This window comes from Lonchura striata, chromosome 18 (assembly GCF_046129695.1).
Source record: "Lonchura striata isolate bLonStr1 chromosome 18, bLonStr1.mat, whole genome shotgun sequence".
In the NCBI taxonomy this organism is placed as follows: domain Eukaryota; kingdom Metazoa; phylum Chordata; class Aves; order Passeriformes; family Estrildidae; genus Lonchura; species Lonchura striata.
In genome coordinates, this window is record NC_134620.1 from 12,164,105 (window position 1) to 12,183,233 (window position 19,129).

The 19,129-nt window shown below is 45.0% G+C and overlaps 1 protein-coding gene across 2 annotated transcripts in view; it reads left to right on the plus strand.

Annotated features, from left to right (window-relative positions):
- The window catches only part of CLIP1 (CAP-Gly domain containing linker protein 1), a 59,904-nt gene extending 40,908 nt beyond the window's left edge, over positions 1 to 18,996 (plus strand). The window contains exons 18-29 of one of the 2 annotated variants that reach the window (XM_077787250.1): positions 983 to 3,199; positions 4,340 to 4,477; positions 5,528 to 5,634; positions 7,717 to 7,840; positions 11,719 to 11,771; positions 13,820 to 13,840; positions 16,257 to 16,374; positions 16,631 to 16,790; positions 16,900 to 16,946; positions 17,712 to 17,717; positions 17,834 to 17,958; positions 18,579 to 18,996. In XM_077787250.1, the coding sequence (XP_077643376.1) occupies positions 983 to 3,199; positions 4,340 to 4,477; positions 5,528 to 5,634; positions 7,717 to 7,840; positions 11,719 to 11,771; positions 13,820 to 13,840; positions 16,257 to 16,374; positions 16,631 to 16,790; positions 16,900 to 16,946; positions 17,712 to 17,717; positions 17,834 to 17,958; positions 18,579 to 18,801 (3,339 nt within the window). In that variant the 3' untranslated portion in view covers positions 18,802 to 18,996. The other variant, XM_077787249.1, reaches the window with a different exon arrangement.
- Positions 18,997 to 19,129: the final 133 nt, after the last annotated feature.

The following is a 19,129-nucleotide window of genomic DNA, read 5'->3' on the forward strand; positions in this document are numbered from 1 at the left end:
TCACTCTGCAAGTGACTTAAAGTTTAAATTTTCTGTCTCAGTGACTCGTTTTCTCTCTGCTTCAACTTTTCACAGCCGGATTTTTGTAGTTTTTCTGTTTTGAACTTTCCCAGGGTATGTGGGCATGGGTTAGGGAGGAGAAGCCCACAGGACAAACTGGTTGTTAGTTCTTCTCAGTTACACAAGAGTTGATGAGATACAGTTTTTTGATATCAGTTAACATTTTATGTTCATAGATCTGGCTCAGCACAGCCAGTTGGAGCCAGATGTCATTCCCTGTTTTTTTATATGCGTGGATTTTAAGATGCATTGTGAACCACTTCATTTAGAAGTGCTACACACCTTTTATTTTGTAGTATGAGCTGCAGCTATTCAGTGTGTAGCCTGACTTAAGCAATTTTAATTTTTCCTCCTGTTTATTTGACTTTACTGCTTGCTTTCATCCCTCAGCAATTATTTGCTATAATCTTTGCTGTATGATGTAGCAAATTATTTAGTGTATAGATTGACACACAATATTGACAGAACTGATGTGGTGTTTTGAATTAAAGGGATCATGACAACATCTTTTTGAGAGAATCATGAGGAGGTGAAACTGAGAATTGTAAGTCAGTTTCCAATAGAACTCCTTGCATTTTAATTATCTTAGAGTCTCGTGAAATCATTCTGTGGCTCTTCTTTTGAATAATTTACAGTCAATTTATTGAGAATAGTTTTATAAATTACATGAAATTTTGGAGGAACCTTTAAGCCATTATATTTTTAATATTATTTAGCCATTAAAAACTTCTTGTGGATGATGCATGTTCTGTAATGTAACAGGGGTGTCTGTCAACAGTTGAGTTCAAACAGGCATTGTGTGTCAGTATATACACTTTTAGAACTTAAATTACAGTTGCTCTATTTGCCATTAAAGCACATTTCTCATTTGTCTGCTTGACTTGATTTTTGTTTTCCCTTCTCCCTGACTTTATTTCTTTAGTCCTTAAGCTCTGTGTTAGCTTCATCCAGAAAAGAAATCGAACAAATGTCAGACAAGCTGAGGGCTTTGATATCAGAAAAAGAGACTTTGGCACAGGAGGGGAATACTTTAAAATTAGAGAGAGGTCCTTTGTTATCAAAACTTAAAGAATTGGAATCAAAGATTTCCTTAATGCAACAAGACCAAGAAGAGCTGAAGGCAGAAAATGAAAGAATCCTAAAGCAGAAGGAAGAAGCTGAGGCCAGAAGCCAGCAGGAGAGCACAGAAAAGGGAGCACTGGTCTCTGAGAAAAGCAAATTACTCTCTGAACTCGAGGCAGTGCAGGCACAGCTGCTGAAGGTGGCTCAGGAAAATGAGGCTCTCCGGTCCTTGGAGTTAATCTTGTTCCAAAGGCTGGAGGAACTTCAGGCCAGCAAAGATGCCATGGATTTGGCGTGTCAGAAACGTGACAGAGAATGGGAAGAGCTGGAGAATTACCAGAAGAGACTTTTGGAAGAGAAAGATGCAGTTCTAAAAGACAAAGATGATGTTATCCAGAAGCTGGGAAGTTCTTGTGAGGCTCTGGCCAGAGAGCAAAGGGAGCTCCAGCAACAAGTGTCAGCTCTGGCTGCAGAGAGAGATTCAGCCCTAGGGGAGCTCTTGGCTCTTCAAGACAGACACAAAGCCCTGGAAGAGGAGCTGGGCAGGGTCTTGCAAGGCCTGCAGGAGGAGAAGGAGATGCTCCTCAAAGGCACAGAGAAGCTGCAAGTGAGTTTAGACAAGGCAGTCAGTGAAAACCAAGTGTTAAAAGTGAGAGGAGAGGAGATGCAAACCCAGCTCACCAAAGCGATGAAAGACACCGTGGAGCTGCAGAATTCCCTTGAGAACCTCACTTGTCTTCTTGAGGAAATGAAAGCCTCAAGAGAGACACTCAGTTTGGAATGTAAGCAGTTACATCAAGAGAAAGAGGCTCTTTCCTCATCAGAACAAAGGCTTTTGGCTGAAAAGGAGCAGCTTCTCAATGAAAATCAGGCAACTGCTGAGAAGCTTGCAAAGGCCTCAGCAGATGCTGAGCTTTGTGAGAGAATCTGCACTGAGAAAATGAACAAGCTGACCTTGGAGAAGGAATCTGTCCTTCAGAAGTCGTTGCAGTTTGAAAAGCACAATGAAGCTCTTCTCCAAGAGAAGAAGGAACTGGAGACAAAATACTTGGAGCTTCTTGATGCAAACAAGTCTTGTGCAAAGGCAGTTTCTGATCTGAAGAGAGAACGTGAGCTGGACCTCTCATCCAGGAATGCTCTGGCTCAAGAGAATGCCACACTCCGAGATTCCATTGAAGCCCTGAAGGGAGAACTCGGTAAGAAGACTGTAGAAAATCAAGAATTAATGGCCTGTAAATGTGACCTTTCCAATCTTCTGAAGGAGGCCCAGGATGCCAAACGAGCATTAGAAGTTGAGCTGGCTGCTGCATCACACACCGAGCGGGTCCTGTCATCTTCCTTGGACGCTTGCTCCATTGCCAGGGAGAGGGATGAGCTGCAGGAGGAGTGTCAGAAATTAAACAGAGAGGTTGCTCTTATGAAAGAAACCTTAACCATGGAAAAGGAAGCTCGAAAACTGGACGAGAAATCATTTCTGTTGGGACGTACAGAACTTCAAAAGAACATCTGCTGCTTAGAGAATGAGCTAGGAGAGCTGAGAGAGAAAAATAAAATTCTGGCTGAGAAAGCACTTTTCATTCAGGAGAAAGAAAAATGTAAAATGAAACTGGTGGAAATAATGAGTGAGGAAAAAGTCCTCAGTGCAAAGAAAGAGCAGGTCACTGCCAGCATGGAGCGACTGAGGAATGCCTTTGCTTCCGTGACCAAATCAGCAGCAGAATTCCGGGGTGTGCACAGCTGCATTGCCAGGAAGATGGATATGCTTCAACACGAGATGGAGCTGATGGAGAAGGAGGGAGCTGAGTACCTTCAGGATCTGGACAGCCTGAGGAACGAGCAGAAAAGTCTGCTCATCAGTCTGAAGGGACTATTGAATAAGATGGGGAAATTCTTCCAGGATTATTACAGACTCTGTGATGAGGTTAAACTTTTAGAAAAAACTAACAGTGACCTCTCAGACAAATTGCTGGAGTCTCAGGGCCAAAATCAGATGCTGCAGGAGCAAATGAACAATCTGATTTTGAAAGTAAAAGAAATTGAGACTCTCCAGGCCCAAGCAGTAGTACAGGAACCAGAGGTATTTAAATTCAAAGTTAAAAGTCAAGTCTGTGTCTGGTTTTACTAATCCTGAGCACTAACCCCTGGTGTCCTCTCTGCACTTCACTGCACTCTCAGCACTTCATAACACACTGCAGCTGTGGGCTCTCTCAATATGGTACTTGGGGGTTGTTGCAAGTTGCAACTGTGAGTCTGAAAAACACTTTTTTTTTTTAGTATTTTTTAACTGCAAAAGCCTCTGTTGTTGCTGAATGTTGCAAGACAACAATATAAACTGTGAATAAAAGGATGTTGTGTTCCCTGAATCTGGTAGGAGACATTGAGCAGCTCCTTCTGGTGAAGGACTCTGCAGCTTAAAATCTAAAGTAGTAGTAGATGAGGTTTTAGATTGAATCTTTGTGCAATTTTATGTACAATTACAGCAAACTACCAATCTGAGTTACTCCAAAAATATAAAAGAATGTGCTGCTTCTGGAAATGTAATTGTATAAAAGCAGTGTGAGAGAAAGGGAAAGATGTTGACAATTCTTGGTGCTCTTTTTATTCACAGACGTGTTTTGTATTCACCACCAACAAATTCTTTATAAAATACTTTGATTTTCAGTTTGTGTGGCTTGAAGCCCAGAAAATCACATTGAATGCAAATTGGAATCAGGAGATCCTATAGATGACACCTGCCTAAGTATTTTAATATCATTGTGCAATATTTCCTTTATGAGGCCGTAATGAACAACACTGAAATAATGCAATAATTGGCTTTATCTCTAATTCCATTATTTTCCAAATTTTGGAGGTTTTGTAATTCTGTATGTTCTGAAAATATACCAGGCTGTTGGAAGTGAATATCTGTTGAATTTCTACTGCCTAAAGAAGTGAGAGGTCTGAGAGCAGTTACAGTGGTGGTAATTAGAAATCCAGGAATTAAAATTCTTCAGTGGTGACATGAGCATGAGGTTATTATCTGTTTCTGCATGGAATTGAATCTTCAGTTCATTTTATACTTTATGCAGCTCCAAAATTCAAATAAATTCCAAGTTTAAGTCCTTACTTACCTGGGGAACAGCTGACAAACCATGGAGCTGTGCATAAAGGATTGATCTTTTGCTGTCAGAGTTCCTGTTGGGAATAACTTTTTTTCCACACTTTCCTTTAAATCCAGGTGGCCAAAGTGGCAGAAGATGTTTTCCAGGCAGTGGAGCAGGTGACCAAGGAGAAGGATGCCATTCACAAAGAGAAGATTGAAACTTTGGCCTCTTTGGAGAACTCGAGACAGACAAACCAGAAGCTGCAGAATGAAGTAATCACATTAAATGCTTTTCTGTGAAAAGTTTTGCCTTGTTTGTGAGAGCAACTGTTGAATTATAGAGAATTGAAGTAGGCAGGAGAGGATTCTGTCATTTTCCCACTGTGAAAAATTACTGGATGAGCACAGGGTGATGGAAAATGCACGTGGTTTTCTGGTCATGGTTATCCTGGTGTCAGTCCAAGGTGCAGCAGTTCCCGTTGGGATCTGTGTCCATGTCTTCCCACCACTCTGTGCTGCTCCAGGGCCTGAGGAAGGGGAGGATGCCCTCAGCCTTTGATGTTCTGCCCTGCAGAGCCCTGGAGTGAGCAGCTGGGCTGGAGCCGGGGCGATTTCCAGCGGGATCTGCCGGCGCGGAATTAGAATTGCTGACGTTCATGTGGGAGGGGTTCCCTTCCTGGATTAAAAAAATCCACAGGGTCCTGCAATGCCATGAGAATGGCTGCAGATTATGTGTTATGTAATAAATACACTCTGTGGTGCATGCAAACCAATCAGCTCCACGAGCTGCTGGTGTTTCCGTGAGGGACACGAGCTCAGGAAATCCATGCCCAACACTTTGTCCCATGCAACAAGATCTCTGCAAGGAATTTATTTCCTGTGGGTGCAGGCACTGCATTCAGCCCTCCTGACTCTCAGAAAATAAGGTATGGAAAAGCAGAATTTGTGAGTTATCTTAGAGGAATGAAGATCAAGGGGGCAGCTGGTTTTAGCAACAAGCTGTGCATTTAAAGAGTAATTAATGCTCTGAGGGCTGCAGCAGTTAATGGAGGTGAGGATGCTTTGGGCTTTACCTTGGGGTGTTGACACCACATTCCTGGAAACTGCTGTCCAGTGGGCTTGGAATTCTTTGTGCTGCTCTATTTGAATGCAGAAGGTCTCATAACATTTGTTGTTGGACAAGCACATCAGTCCAGACAGGCTGGGTCAATTTAGGAGCTAAAGATAAAAAATGGAAGAGCTCAAGCCCCCATTTGGCTGAGGGTTGTTTCCTGAGAACTGTGTGGTTTCGTTGGTGTAATGAGGGTTTTTTTCCTCTTTAAGTTGGACATGCTTAAACAAAACAACCTGAAAAATGAAGAGGAACTTAATAAATCAAAAGAACTTCTAAATCTGGAGAACAAGAAAGTGGAAGAACTTAAAAAAGAATTGTAAGTATTTCAGTGTTAAATCTGTTTATTTTTATGGGTATATTTACCTTTACTTTTTTTTTAATTATCTTTGAACACCTTTCTGGTATCCTGACTTATAAAGCAGATATTGGGTGAAAATTAAATGTTTGGCATGTGCAAAACTTGGCATGAGAATGTTGCTACTAAGTTGCAGAAGGGAATTAAAGCAAATCCTTGGAGAATAGTTTGAAATCATTTGTTTGTTGGAGGGTTCTGCCACCCGAGGACATGAGATAATATTAAAACCTTTATTAGAAGAGAATTCTGATTTAATGACAAGTACACTTGGAGTTTTAAGTGGCTTTGTTCATAGAAACTTGACTCTGCTTTTATTTTTCATTTATGGCTTTATGAAGTTTATTTCTGTGGCCCCACTGTGTATTTATTTCCTAAATGGTGTAAACCAAATCCTGTATATGGGATATAAAACTCGAGTTAATTGTTCAGTATTTGAGCTGCTACATTTTACATACTACAGGCTCAAGATGTGTAACGCTGGACACAAACCAATGAACTGAAAGCATTTGATATAAAGTAATTTGCCCTGTGGTATCTCATTGTAGCAAAGCTGCTGCTGTGCTGCAGGGAATAAAGATCCCAGTTACTGCTGCCCTGCAGGGGCTGCACATCCCCAGCTCTCAGAGGTGTCCTGCATTAAATCACAAACCACTTCCCACCTGTGTGCTCCCAGAGGAATCTCTTGGCTCATGGAGTGAGAGCTGGAATCTCACTGACAGCTTAAGAGCAGCTTTGACTAATTATTATTATTATTATTATTATTATTATTATTATTGTTAGAATTATATTGTAGTTCATTTGACAGTGCCTGTGGCTGCTCCCCTGGCCACCCCTTGGGAATTCCTTGCCAGGAACATGGATCATTTCAGGCACAGTGACCCCAGTATTGGGTGTGGAGTTTTTTTAACTCCCTAAATAATCTGTGCCTTAATGCCAGAAGAAAGAGGAGGAGGGGTTAGTGCTGCACCTCAGCAAGGAGACGGGGTTAGAAATAGGGTTAGAAATAGGGTTAGAAATAGGGTTAGAAATAGGGTTAGAAAGTGTGGTCCTGCTCAGCACTGCTGGGGGTGGGAGCAGATTGCTCCAGTCCAGGGGATCAAGGTGGGAATTTGCCAAGGTGAGACCAGGTAGAAGGAATGGTTGAAAGATCAGACTCCTTTGAGATGCTGAACTAAAATCAGACTTTTGTCTAAATGTGCCCAGTAAGAGACAACAGATCCTTGTGTTTTGAAGTGCTTGAATAAGTTTCTGACGTAAGGGTGTTTCTGCTTCCCACAGTTATAAAAGTATTTTTAATATTCCAGTCAGGGTTTAAGTCTGTAGTATTGGCACACAGGAATACTGCATCTCCTTTTTTAAAAAACAAAAGAGTAATAAAAATTACTGTTCAGTGAAATTAAGGGTATCTTTTGTACTTTTTGAAAGACGTCAAATCTTAAAGATTTCTGTTTAGTCACTCATGTTACAGCCAGCATGCTAAATATTTTTAAAAATTTGTTGCAAATAAACATATTTTAAGGAAACTATGCTCATTAGTAGCAACACAGGCTGATAAAAGCTGCAAAGCCTTTTTTTCTTCAGCTTTGGTTTTGTCTCATTTGCAGTTGTGTCTGTTAAAATAATGGAATAGATAAGGTTTTGCTTCCTGCGATCCTGCACTTTTGGATGTCAGACCTGGTAGGGAGTAGTTAACTAAGTGGAGCTCAAAGCTGGTTTTTTTTCCTGTTGTGTTTTTTCCAAGTTTCCTTTCTTTTTTCATGCTTTTAAGCAATTCTGTTCTACCTCTGGCTGCAAAGTTCCCTTCTGTGAGCAGTCGCGGCTGCAGCCATGGCCAGCGCTGCCGCCCACGGCAACTCCCGAGTACCTGGAGCAGTGGCAGGGGAGGCTCCCCACGTCCCCGTGTCCCCGGGGTTGGCACCGCGGTGCCCGATCCCAGCCTCGTGACCCCGATGTATTTTTCCAAGCTGTGAAGCCGCCTCTCTCCCCCGGTTCTCCCTCGCCTCTCCCGTTCCTATGGTAACGATGCTCTCTGTGTGCTCGCAGCGAAGCGCTCAAGCTGGCAGCGGCTCACAAGTCCCAGCAGCTCGAGGCTCTGCAGGAGGAGAACGTGAAACTGGCCGAGGAGCTGGGCAGGAGCAGGGACGAGGTGTCGAGCCACCACCACAAGGTAGAGCGGCCGCAGCGGGCGGGTGGAGGCTCGGCCGGAGCCCCGGGGAGCCCCGGGAGCCCCAGCTGGAGAGGCGGAGCGGTGCTGGGAGCGTTCGAAATAAATTTGGAAGCCACCTGCACGGGGAGGTTGGAAGTGCAGGCTGACAGAAGGTTACATAACCTGGGAAGGATACTTGGGAAGGCTTGGGAATGAGCATAAATTAAACGTGCTTTAGCCAAGTGTATTAACAGAGAGTTGCTATTTCTGTCGGGAGTGATTTTGTTACACAGCTGTGGAAATGTCCATCCGCCAGTACTGAGGAGATGTGGCTTTTTAATTCTTATTCCTGCTCTTCCCACTGAAAACAAAGAGGATTTAGAATGCATTTCAGAATACTTTGTGAAACTACTTGGTTGGACTTGTGTCTGCTCAAACTTCACACTGTGCTGCAGCCAGGCAGTGGGTCCCAGGGAACAGAACCCCTGCAAGGTGTTTTTCTGTTTTTTTTACTTTATTTTTAAAATTTTTTACTATTATATCTAGACATGTTGTTGTTAGAATCCTAAAATATGGGCAAGTTACTCAGCTTGTGTCACGGGTACTTGCTGAAAGATAAAATAGATTTACAGCCCCTAATGGTGGAGGGTTTAGTTCTTGTGAAGCAGTTCCAGTGACAGCCACACTGGGAAGGAATCTTTGGAAGATTGTATCCAAAAGATCCAAAAGCAGGAATGTAGGAGGGTGAGGTTTGTGTCCTGCCTTTCTGAGAGGGCACCTGTGCAGGGAGGGGATCTTGTTCCCCATGACAGGACACAGATTCTTCCATCCTGCAACAGGCTTAATATTTTTAAAGCCAAGAGGTTGATTTTTCCCCAAGTGTGGAAGTCCTGAGGATGGGTGACTACAGCCCTGGCCAGTTTGTGAATCCTTTTAGCTGCTGGCAGGAGTAATGCTCAGGCTCCTTGATCCTCAAGAGCCTTTGGAGGTGACGAGCAGAGTCCCAGACGTGTGGGCTCAGCACTGACTCATTCCCCATCTGAGGAGCAAGTGGGGAGGGCACATCCCAAACAGCCAGTGGGAGCTGCTCCCACTCCCACAGGGTTTCCTAAATTATTTCAGAGTCCTTGAGGCAACCTGTTATTTTCAGGGAGAGTTGTAACTTCAGAAGGATTTGGCAGCATTGGTCAAATCTTCCTGGATTTTGTCACCTGGAATGGCCCCGAGGGAAGGGACCCTGAGCCCTGCACTGGCTGTGTCACTGCCCTGGCTCTGTGGCCTCCCTTGTTTGCAGCTGACCTCGGGAAGGATTCCTGCTGTGTGCATCCTGCTGGCTATGGATCTGTCAGCAGGGATCCCTCTCTCACTGCCAGGACAGGCAGCTGTAGTGTGGGAGGCACAGGGATGAATCCATCACCTCACAAACTGGAATTGTGTCAGCTCAGCCTGTCCTGCCCATGAGGAGATGGCTCCAGGAGCAGGGATCTGGAGGATCTGCTGGAGCTTGGATGCACAGCCTGTTTGCCTTCTCCAGCCCTTTGTGTTGCACTGTGTCCCCTTCTGGAAAATGGGATCTGAATCTCGGGAATGTGGGAATGCTGCCTGTTGCAGTTCCCAAATGTCAGATTTGGGCTGTGAGATCAGGTGAACAGCTCGGCCTCCCAAAAGCCTGGGAGAGGCCTTTGGTATCCCAGCACATCCCCTCTCCTGTCACACCGTGCTCAGGCTCCAGTGGCTCCCTGGGCTCAGGAAAAATGTCACCACGAAGATTCTTCCAGTAGGTTTTAGAGGAGTGTCCTGGTGGCAGTGAAGGATTTCCCACAGCAGGATTGCCCAGGGGCTCCCAAAAATCCGGGCAGTGGGCAGCAAAGCAGAAGACAGCAGAGCTCAGGCTGCAGAGGGTCTGTGCAGGTACCTGTGAGATGCGTCAGGAAGGGGCAGACACAGGATTGGGAATTTTGAGCTGTTGCTGTGGTAACCACATAAATTCTAACAAGTGTGTTGTCAACTGGGTTAGACAATCTGTGGCTGCTTGTGACACACTTTGTAAATTTAATGAATCCTGTGTCATGAATCATTCATCTGGACATCTAAAGGTTAAAGTGTCTCATGCCAGAGATGCTGAGGGAGCTTTTCTGTATTGATCCGTTAATAATTAGCTGATTGTAATTAGTTAAAGAGTCACATTCAGATAGATACTGAGCTCAGGAAACTTGTCTACCCTCAAATTATTTGTTGTGGCATTTTGGGAGCCTCAGGCATTTGAAGTTCATTGGAGAAGGTGTAGAAATACCCAGCAGCTCACCTGGCCCATCTTTTATTAACAGTGTGCAAGGTCTGCTCCGAGGGTGCTGAGTGTGACTGTAGAGAAATACCAGTGCTGACAGAGGACAAGGAATCCAAAAAGCCATCTGGGAAGTGTGATGGGCAGGAGATGAGTCCCCTCACTCTGGAGATGTGCAGGAGCCCAGGTGTCAGAAGGAGGGTCTGGAGAAGCTGCAGCTCCCGGGGACTCCCATTTCTCAGACTTGTCATGTTTCTCCTTTTCTGTCAGCAGTCTGGACAGATGTCAGGACTTCACACAGGCTGCCTCTGGGCAGGGAACAAGACACAAACTGGGAATCAGGGGCTGCTCTGGTGCTGCTGCTGGAACTGGGTTTTGACTGGGTTTGACCTGCAGGAAAAACATGGCCATGCCCTCATAGTGCCTTGATGCTCTGCTCTCCCACAGTGGTCACTTGCCTTGAGAGACACATCTTGATTTGCTTTAAGAATTGTTTATAGAAGTCTCTCTACACCCTTCTAGTATCTATTTTTTGTATCAATAAAGTTGACTGATTAGGCCCAGTAAAACAATCCTGGTCAATCCCAAACCTGGAGGGTTTAACAGCACTGCAGCACAGGGGAGGAGAAGGGAACTTGTCAGGAATTGTGGAGGAGATGGCTGCTCTCAGTGAGCTGCATTTAGCTGAGAGCTGGGGGCTGGCAGACACCCTGCCTGCTCCAGGAAACTTGTTTAACACCTTCTGTGCTGAACCTCAGGATCTGCTAAGTGCTGAAAGAATTCCCTGTGTCAGGGACAGGAGCTGTTGTCAGGGCTCTGAGGTTGCCATTATAAATGTATGTGTTCCTGACCTTGTGGATGAACCCTGGAAGCTTGTGAAATCCCACTGGAGCCTGTGCTCAGGGAGTTCTGGTACAGACAGTTCTCAGAGCAGTAATTGCTGACTTTAGCCTTTGAATAAGAAGGAAGGAGGAGATGGTGAAAAATAATTCATTTGCCTGAAAAATACTTGTTTTCTTAACCTTTCCAGAGGATCATTTACCCCAGTATTTCTGTGTTGGGCTTTGCAATTTTGTTGCTTTGCATTTCCCAACCCAGTTTAGACCCAAAAACCAACAACAATAATTTCAGCTGAATGCTTTGCAGGTTTTAAGGGCTTAAGAGTGGCCTCACCGAGTTACAGGTTCAGGATGTGGTAACAAACACCAGACCAACAGCTTTGGGATCAATAATTCATCTCTGAATAACGGGGCAGTAACAAATACGGGTCAGTGGTACAATGATCCAGCACAGCAAACCCAGTAGTTCCCCAGTGCTGGGCTAAAAGTAATGGCCAGGCACACAAAGGGTTCCTGGGGGGCGTGGGGGGGGTCTGGAAATACCCTTTAACACTGGTCTCACCTCTGCTGTGTGCACAGCACATGGAAATGCTCCTAAAGCACCTCAGACCCTCGCTGTACATTTTGTGTTTGGGTGCACGTGCTGTGCCAGTAGAAAATCTGGGGGCTCTGCAGCCTCTCCCACGTTTATTTTATGATAATGATGCTCTGATATATCACACTAAGGAAACAATCTGTAGTGTATTAACTGGAGTCTGTGTGTACTTGTGTTTTAGCTGGAAGAGGAGAGATCAGTACTCAATAACCAGTTATTAGAGATGAAAAAGAGGTAAGTTGTTCCTGCTGATGTGTGCTTAACCCCACAGTCCTACAGAAATGGAATACAAAAACACTGCTAAGAGCTGTTCTTTTCTGTTGTGTCATGGTTAAAAGTGTTTGTTGGATTAGAGATGGAAGCATCCACATTTGCTTTAGTTCCACATCTCCCACCTTGTGGTAATTCTTATTTGCAGCGACCAGTTTAATGTTTGGTTTTAGTCTGCTCTGGAATGTGGGGTTGTCCCTCAGTCTTGATAAAATGTGTGTGCACAGATCTGACCTGGTGAGCTCTTGAAAAATAATGGAGAATACAGTGATGCTGAGGAGGGTTTTCAGAGGAAAAGGGGAAAAGGAAAGAAAAGTTTCTGAGCACTTGCTGCTCTCATGGTTTCGGGCTGTTGAGTTCCTTGTGGGTTATTGCAGTTCATTCAGCACTGCTTTTCAATGCCAGGAGATTTGTCCTGGGTGTTTGGGGCATCCCTTTGTAAGCTGCTGCTCAGGGAGAGGTCCCAGATCACCAGTCTGAGTGTCTGCAGTGTGTGCATGGGAAGCTGATTGGCCCCTGTGCCTTGAGGGAAATGGGGGCTTTCCAAAAGAATTCCATAAATCCTTCGAGAACAACACAGCTCCCCACGACACCTCGGCTGTTCCAGGAAAAACAAACCAACCCCTGCTAAATTTATAATGGTCAAAAGAACAGTGAGTGGCTTTTGGCTGTTGATGCACATCCTTGGCCACTCGGTATTCTCACTGTTCCCTTCCTCATTCCCTCCACTCTGTTCTCTGGGAGGGGGTTCCAAAGGCCAGCAGGTACGTGGGGTGTTCCCCCAGGCAGTGCTTCCCTAGGGAACGTCAGAGTTGGACCACCTGAAGCTCCAACTTGAAGCAGCCTCACGAGCTGCACCACCAGGCTGTTCTGAACGTGTTTGAAAATGTGTTTTCAGTAGTGTAACTCCTGGAGGTCACTTGAGGAGAGGAAGGAGGGAGTGGGGACCAAGTCATTCAATACTTCCCAGCAGTTCTGTTTCACAGAGAACATTTTCAAAGACAAACTCTCTGTAAGTTCTACAGAGGAAGGTGTGTGGCTCTGATCTTCCTTCTGTTTTACTCTGGGTGAGCTGCCTGAAATAATTCAGACAGTAATTAAATCAGCGAAGTGAATTTTACCATGACTTTACCTTCAGTCAATTACACCGAGATGCCCCAGTTTGTGACTGGCTTAATTAGCAGTGTTGAATAAACTGCAATAGAAGAGGAAAATGAGCAACAGGAGCAGCCTGGCTGAGGCAAACTGCAGGCACTGGGGCTCAGAACATGTCAACATGTGGCATCAGTGCTAATGAAAAAGGTTTGGCTGAATAAAGAACTAATCAAGTAAAAATAACGAGAAAAGTCTCTGAATTCCCAAATTACACAGAATTTGGTGATGGGAAGATGATAATTTCCTCCTTTTGCCTTAAGAACTCGAGCTGCTGAACAAGAGCCATCTTTGTGTTTCAATTAGGTCAAATCTCTAGGGGTGATTTTCTCACCTTCCTTGCACCCCCAGGAATTCTCTCCCACTGTTTTGGCATCCCCTCGTGTGAAGTGATCCAGCTGGGAGTGGCAGGAGTTTGGTGTTGATGGATCGTGGGGGGTTCCTGTGGCTCAGCTCGGGTTCAGTGTGGGTTGCTGTCTGACTGTCTTTGAGCTTCGCTGTTTATCAATACTCATTTCATTCCTCTCTCTTCCCTTTCCTGCCCTTGCTTCCCTTGCTATATCTGTGTGTCTTTAATGGTAAGACTCAAGAAAGTCTATCCACGTTACAATAAATAATTATTTTTTTTTTTTAGTAAAGTTGTTGTACATATTTTGGCTGCCTTTGTCCCTTGGTGTCTTGCTTTTGTTTTGTAAAACACTCAGCTATATATATATATATATAAAATAAAAAAAAAAGTCTATATATTTTTTACCAAAACAGAAAAGGCCCTTGGTGCAAATATTGTTCTTCCTTAAAGTGTTTTGCATTTGTACTCCATGTTTCTAACATGTGGTTCTTGTTATCTTGCATTTTTAAAGCTTACCCAGTAGCACTTTAAGGTATTTGCTTCATTCTTAGAATTTCTTATTTTTGTAGTAAGGGAAGAATCTGGGTGATTATTTTTTTTCCTAATGCTAAACTGAAACAAACCCCTTTCTCCCACAACTTCCACACACTGTTCAGAACATGGCTTAAGCTTCTCAAGAAAATGAAGTTTTAAAATGGCTTTTAAAGGTAAAAGTCATTTTTATTGTTTTGATTTCCCCCCTGCTGATAAGCAGGTGTTTTGAACTTGAATTAGCAAGAAAAGAGATTAATTTCACTAAATATTTTTTTCAATTAAAATAAATAATTTCCACAAGATTTTCCTTGCAAGCTCTCCCAGTGCAGTTATTTCCCATTCCCACTGCACACGCTGCTCCCAGCAGCAGCCAAGCCTCTGCCTGGAAGTGACCTGTGATCCACACTTAGGGATCAGCATTTTTGATGATCCAGGTCCAGCATTTTTGGGTCCCCCACTGGAGCAGCTCCTGGAGAGACTGTCCAGGAAAGAAAACCCAAAGCTCCAGCACAGGGACCTTCTTCCCCTCTTGTTTTCTCTCTTCTTTTCTTCTCTCCTTTCTCTCCCCTTGTGTTTTAGCATTCAAGGCTCCTGTATTGAGTCTGTAAATATTTTATTTCCATCCTTACAATCTGTTTGCCTTTTTCAACCACCTCAGCGTTGTGCTGGTTGAAGCCAAGCCTGACAAATGGCAAATTAACCATATTTGTGCCAAAAGCATCTGTTTGGTCCTGATCTCTCCATGAAGATCTGACCAAGTGGAAACATTGGCTGAATCACAAGCTCTTGAGCACGGGCTGAGTCACTGGGGTTTCCATCTGCCCTTCCCAGCTGCGTGCACAGCATGGAACGCTCGGGAGAAGTCTCGGGTGCAGCAGAGCTTGTGAGCAGCAACTTCCAGATGTGATTCCCAGATGTCCTCAGGGTTTACTGCCCAGCAAATCCTGGATTTGCAGCTCTGCTCTGTCAGTTTGATCCATGGGACAAAGCACTGAGCACCACGGGAGAGGCAGAGCGTGGGGAGCCCTGCAGGAGAACACGGAGGTGCCTGTGGAGCTTTGAGTGCTTTGCTGGCTCGGGGTTGGCCAGGGGCACTTTCCATCCAGTGCCCTTTTGGGTTTTATTAACAAGAAAATAACTTGTATTTGAAGGCAAGATCTCACAGTCTGCAAGTTGTGTTTCCACTTCTGTTGATTCTCTCATTGTAAAAATTTACCAAAACCAAATCAAATTTTGGTTCTTGTTTGGTAGCTGCCTCAGCTTTTCTAAACCCCAGATTCTCCACTTGCTGCTTCCATTCCCGAGTACAATCTGAACAATGAAAGAATTGCATTGTGCTCTCATTGTTGAGTTCATCTCGAGTGGCTGAGATTTCCCGTGTTTCATGGCCTTGGGTATCGTGGCTCTCACTAACTGTAGGTACCACAGAGATGGAAACTTTGCCATTTGAGCTCGATGGCTGTCCCCTGAGCATCCTCCCACGTGGATGGGCTCTGCTCCTCATCCCTCAGCAGTGCTGGGGAGTGCAGTGGCACTTCAGAGCCCTTGCAGGAGCTCAGAGCCACTAGCAGCACTGCTGCCTGCACTGAAGAGCCAGTTCCTCTTGGAGAAAAGTTCATGGTTTGAAGTCACTTTTTCATTGTTTTCTTTTTTAACCAAAATCTTTCAGCTTGGAAGGAAATTTGTAGCAATGCTTCTCCCATCAGAGGACAGTTCCTCACTGTGTGTGTTCTGTGACCTGTCAGGAAGATCAGCTTGCACCAGTGTGAGGGTGTCACAGCAGTGGTGCCTGTAGGCAGAAGTTGGATCTCTGTAAGATCCATGGAAAACATTAGGAAAACTGGATATATGTACACAGGAGAGAGTTGTGCCTGCTTTGGAGGATTTCTTTTGAACCCTTCTCCCATGAAGTAAAACAAATCCCATGTGGTTTCTCCATGTGCAGGAAATGGAGATGTTACTGAAATTAGTGAGGACCAGCTGATATTTCCAGCCTCATCCATGCTTTGCATGACAACTTGTACAATGAGCTTTGCATGCCTGTTTTGTTGCTTGTTAGTAATTTTCAAGAAGTAACAAAACTCTCAAGTTAGGCTTTGTGCAACATTGTGCAACGTGTTTGTTTATCCTGTATCTCCCCAGTCTGTTAACTTGCTCCTTTAAATTCAAATGGATACGGTGCTATGCAGATTCTGGCATGTACTACCTAGGTAAAGTTTTTGCTTTGTTTCCATAGTTGTAACACCTGAAATGCTTGTATATATATAAAACCTTAGTCAAGTGGTAAATTGTAATTTGTTTTTTAAGAACCACTTCTTACGGTAGTTTAATACTTGAAATTAAATTAAAATACTTTGGCCACTACAGTTACCCATTCATTAAATGACTTCTGATTTTACTTGGTTTTCTTTTAGAGAATCGACTTTAAAAAAAGAAATTGATGAAGAGAGAGCATCTTTACAGAAATCCATCAATGTTACTAGTGCCTTGATCACACAAAAAGATGAGGAACTGGAAAAACTCAGACATGAGGTAAGTGAGGAATGGATGATTCCTAATTTCATTTAAGTTGCAGCCAGAGGCTTTGTGTGCTGGCTCCTGAAGAGCTGGCTGATGATTTTTCTTTTACGTGGCATAGTTACACCTTAGCATCTTTAGATGCCTGTGCTGAGCCAGGTGACTCCTGGCACATGTTTTGGTGGCTGTTCAGCCCTTGCTTCAAGGGCCCTGGCCTTGGTGCTCTGGCTTGGTGCTGGATGGTCCAAGTGTTGTCAAACAACTCTTCCAGATCACGGTGCTCCGCGGAGAAAACGCTTCTGCAAAAACCCTGCAGTCAGTGGTGAAGTCCCTGGAGTCTGACAAACTGAAACTTGAGGAAAAGGTGAAGAACTTGGAGCAAAAACTCAAGGAAAACAACGAGCAGCCTTTAACTGTAATGAGCCCCTCAGGTAAAGCGAGAGCCACTCCAGTGTCCTTGCCCTCACAGCCTGTGACATTATTTCTGGCCCAGCCGTGGCACGAGTCACATTGTACCTTGTTTGGTTTTTCCCTTTTAAGGTGATGCTGCTACTCTGCTTCAGGAGGAAATTGCAAGAGAGAAGCAGGTATTGGATGTGCACATGAGCATGCTAAACCAGCAGTGGGGCCTTAGGAGAGGGGAGTATTCCAAAGACAGTCTGTACCTTACTGGGTTTTGTCAGTCAGGATTTTAACTGATTTATCATGTAGCCCCTCAGCTTCTGAAGGGAAATGTCAGTGACAGTAAATACTAAATCAAGTGAGGAGTGATACTGGAGAAACAAGGGAATGTGAGGAAACAAGCAGGAAGTGAGGATGGCAAGTTGTGCCCTGCGGCCTGTCAGAGGTACAGCCTAGCACAGCACTCACTGCTCCTTGGCCTTCCCAAGGTTTCTTGGATGTGCATGAGGAAAAGCTGTGGCCCACCTGAAGCTGGTGCTTGCCATCTTGGAGAAATGGGCCCCTGGGTGCCTCTGAGCTCTGCAGTTCTTCCTGACTGCAGAACTGTGCTCAGAACAAGGGGTGGCAGCAATGGAGAAGGAAGGTGCTCAGCTGGCACAAGAAGATGTGATTTGGAGTAGGACAGTCACAGTGACCTCGTGAAGTGCTGCTTCACAGGGGCCTGTGCAAACAAATGCTTAGAAAATATGGTAGGAATAGAATCACCTCATGCTAAATGCTCATGGTAAAGCCTTCATTAGATCACAAATGTCAGGCACAATGATTAAAAAATGTCCTTCCCAGTTGTGCAGCCCCCAGAAGTGTCACGAATATACAACTAACCACCAATCTTTTTCTGGTTTTCTGCTTCTCTGGATTCACCTGCTGATGGCAACCCTTCCTTCCACCAGGGCGAGGTTGGTTCCACTTCTTTCCTCCCCTGTTCATTTCCCAAGTGTTCCGTGGTTACGTTGGGCTGGGGGAGGAGCCATCCCCCTGCCCCTCTGACTCTCCTTGTCCTTGGCTCTCCTAGATCGACTTCCTGAATTCAGTGATAGTGGATCTGCAAAGGAGAAACGAAGAACTGAACTTGAAGATACAAAGAATGTGTGAAGCAGCCCTCAATGGCAATGAAGAGGAGATAAATAACTATGACAGGTACAAATCCTAAAGGAAACCTCAGCTCTTGTTCTGGGAACTGTTGGTAGAGCTGCATGATGCACCAGCCTGATCTCAGCTGTCAGGAGGGACAGACAGAGCTTTCCCTGGAGTTTAGTGGTTGAATCCAGCCTTCTCTTTACACTGTGGTGTAACTGGGGGTGCAGATAGTGCTTTGTAGCTACCAGTCCCAAACACTGATGTATCGTGACACGTCTGTTGTATGACTTGGTGAATCTGGCCCTTTCCAAGTGCAGAAGTCTTTGCTCCCAAGAGGCTGTAGCTGTGCTGGCATGGGAAGAACCAATCCAGAGAAACAGAACTAAAACCTATTTGATGTGTCATGATTATAGTTCTCTTAAGGGAAAAGAGAAACTCTCTTACATGTGTTTCTTTTAAATACCTCAGTGCAAATACCTGCACAAACAGCAGCTTGTTCAGTAGATATTGGAGTTTAGGGGGTGGTGGGGCACTGCAGGGTGGTGCAGAAGGGTTTGTGTCCTACTTTTGGTTGAGCTCTGTGGCGTTTCCCGAGTCTCAGTAACCACGAGCTCGCTGCAGGGCCGTGGGCCCTGCTCCTGTGTGCCGGACACTGACTGGTGCTGGTGCTGCTCTTGCAGTGAGGAGGAGAGCCTGTCCAAGAAGAAGCCGCGTCTCTTCTGCGACATCTGCGGCTGCTTCGACCTGCACGACACCGAGGACTGCCCGACGCAGGCGCAGGCGCTGGAGGAGCCGCCGCACTCGGCGCACCACGGCAGCCGGCGCGAGGAGCGGCCCTACTGCGACACCTGCGAGGTGTTCGGCCACTGGACGGCCGACTGCAACGACGACGAGACCTTCTGATGGAGGGACAGCCCCGCCCGGACCCCTGCAGCACCAGCAGCGCCTCTGCTGAATGCCAGCACAAGGGACACAGAGCCCTCGCTCCCCGCTCCGGAATCCCTACAGGCAGAAATACTTTGATCTTCCACTAATAAATATCCCCCGTCCCTTTTTAGCGAACTTCAGTGAAAGATAAATAAATGATTTAACAAGTGACTTTATGCTGTTTCTTCCCAGGTTCTGGGTTTGTCCCGCCCTTAACAGGAAATGCCTCTGTGCTGTTGGATCTATTGGTGGGAAAACATGTATAGGAATGAAGCACTAGAGTTATATTAAAGCTTATTTAAAT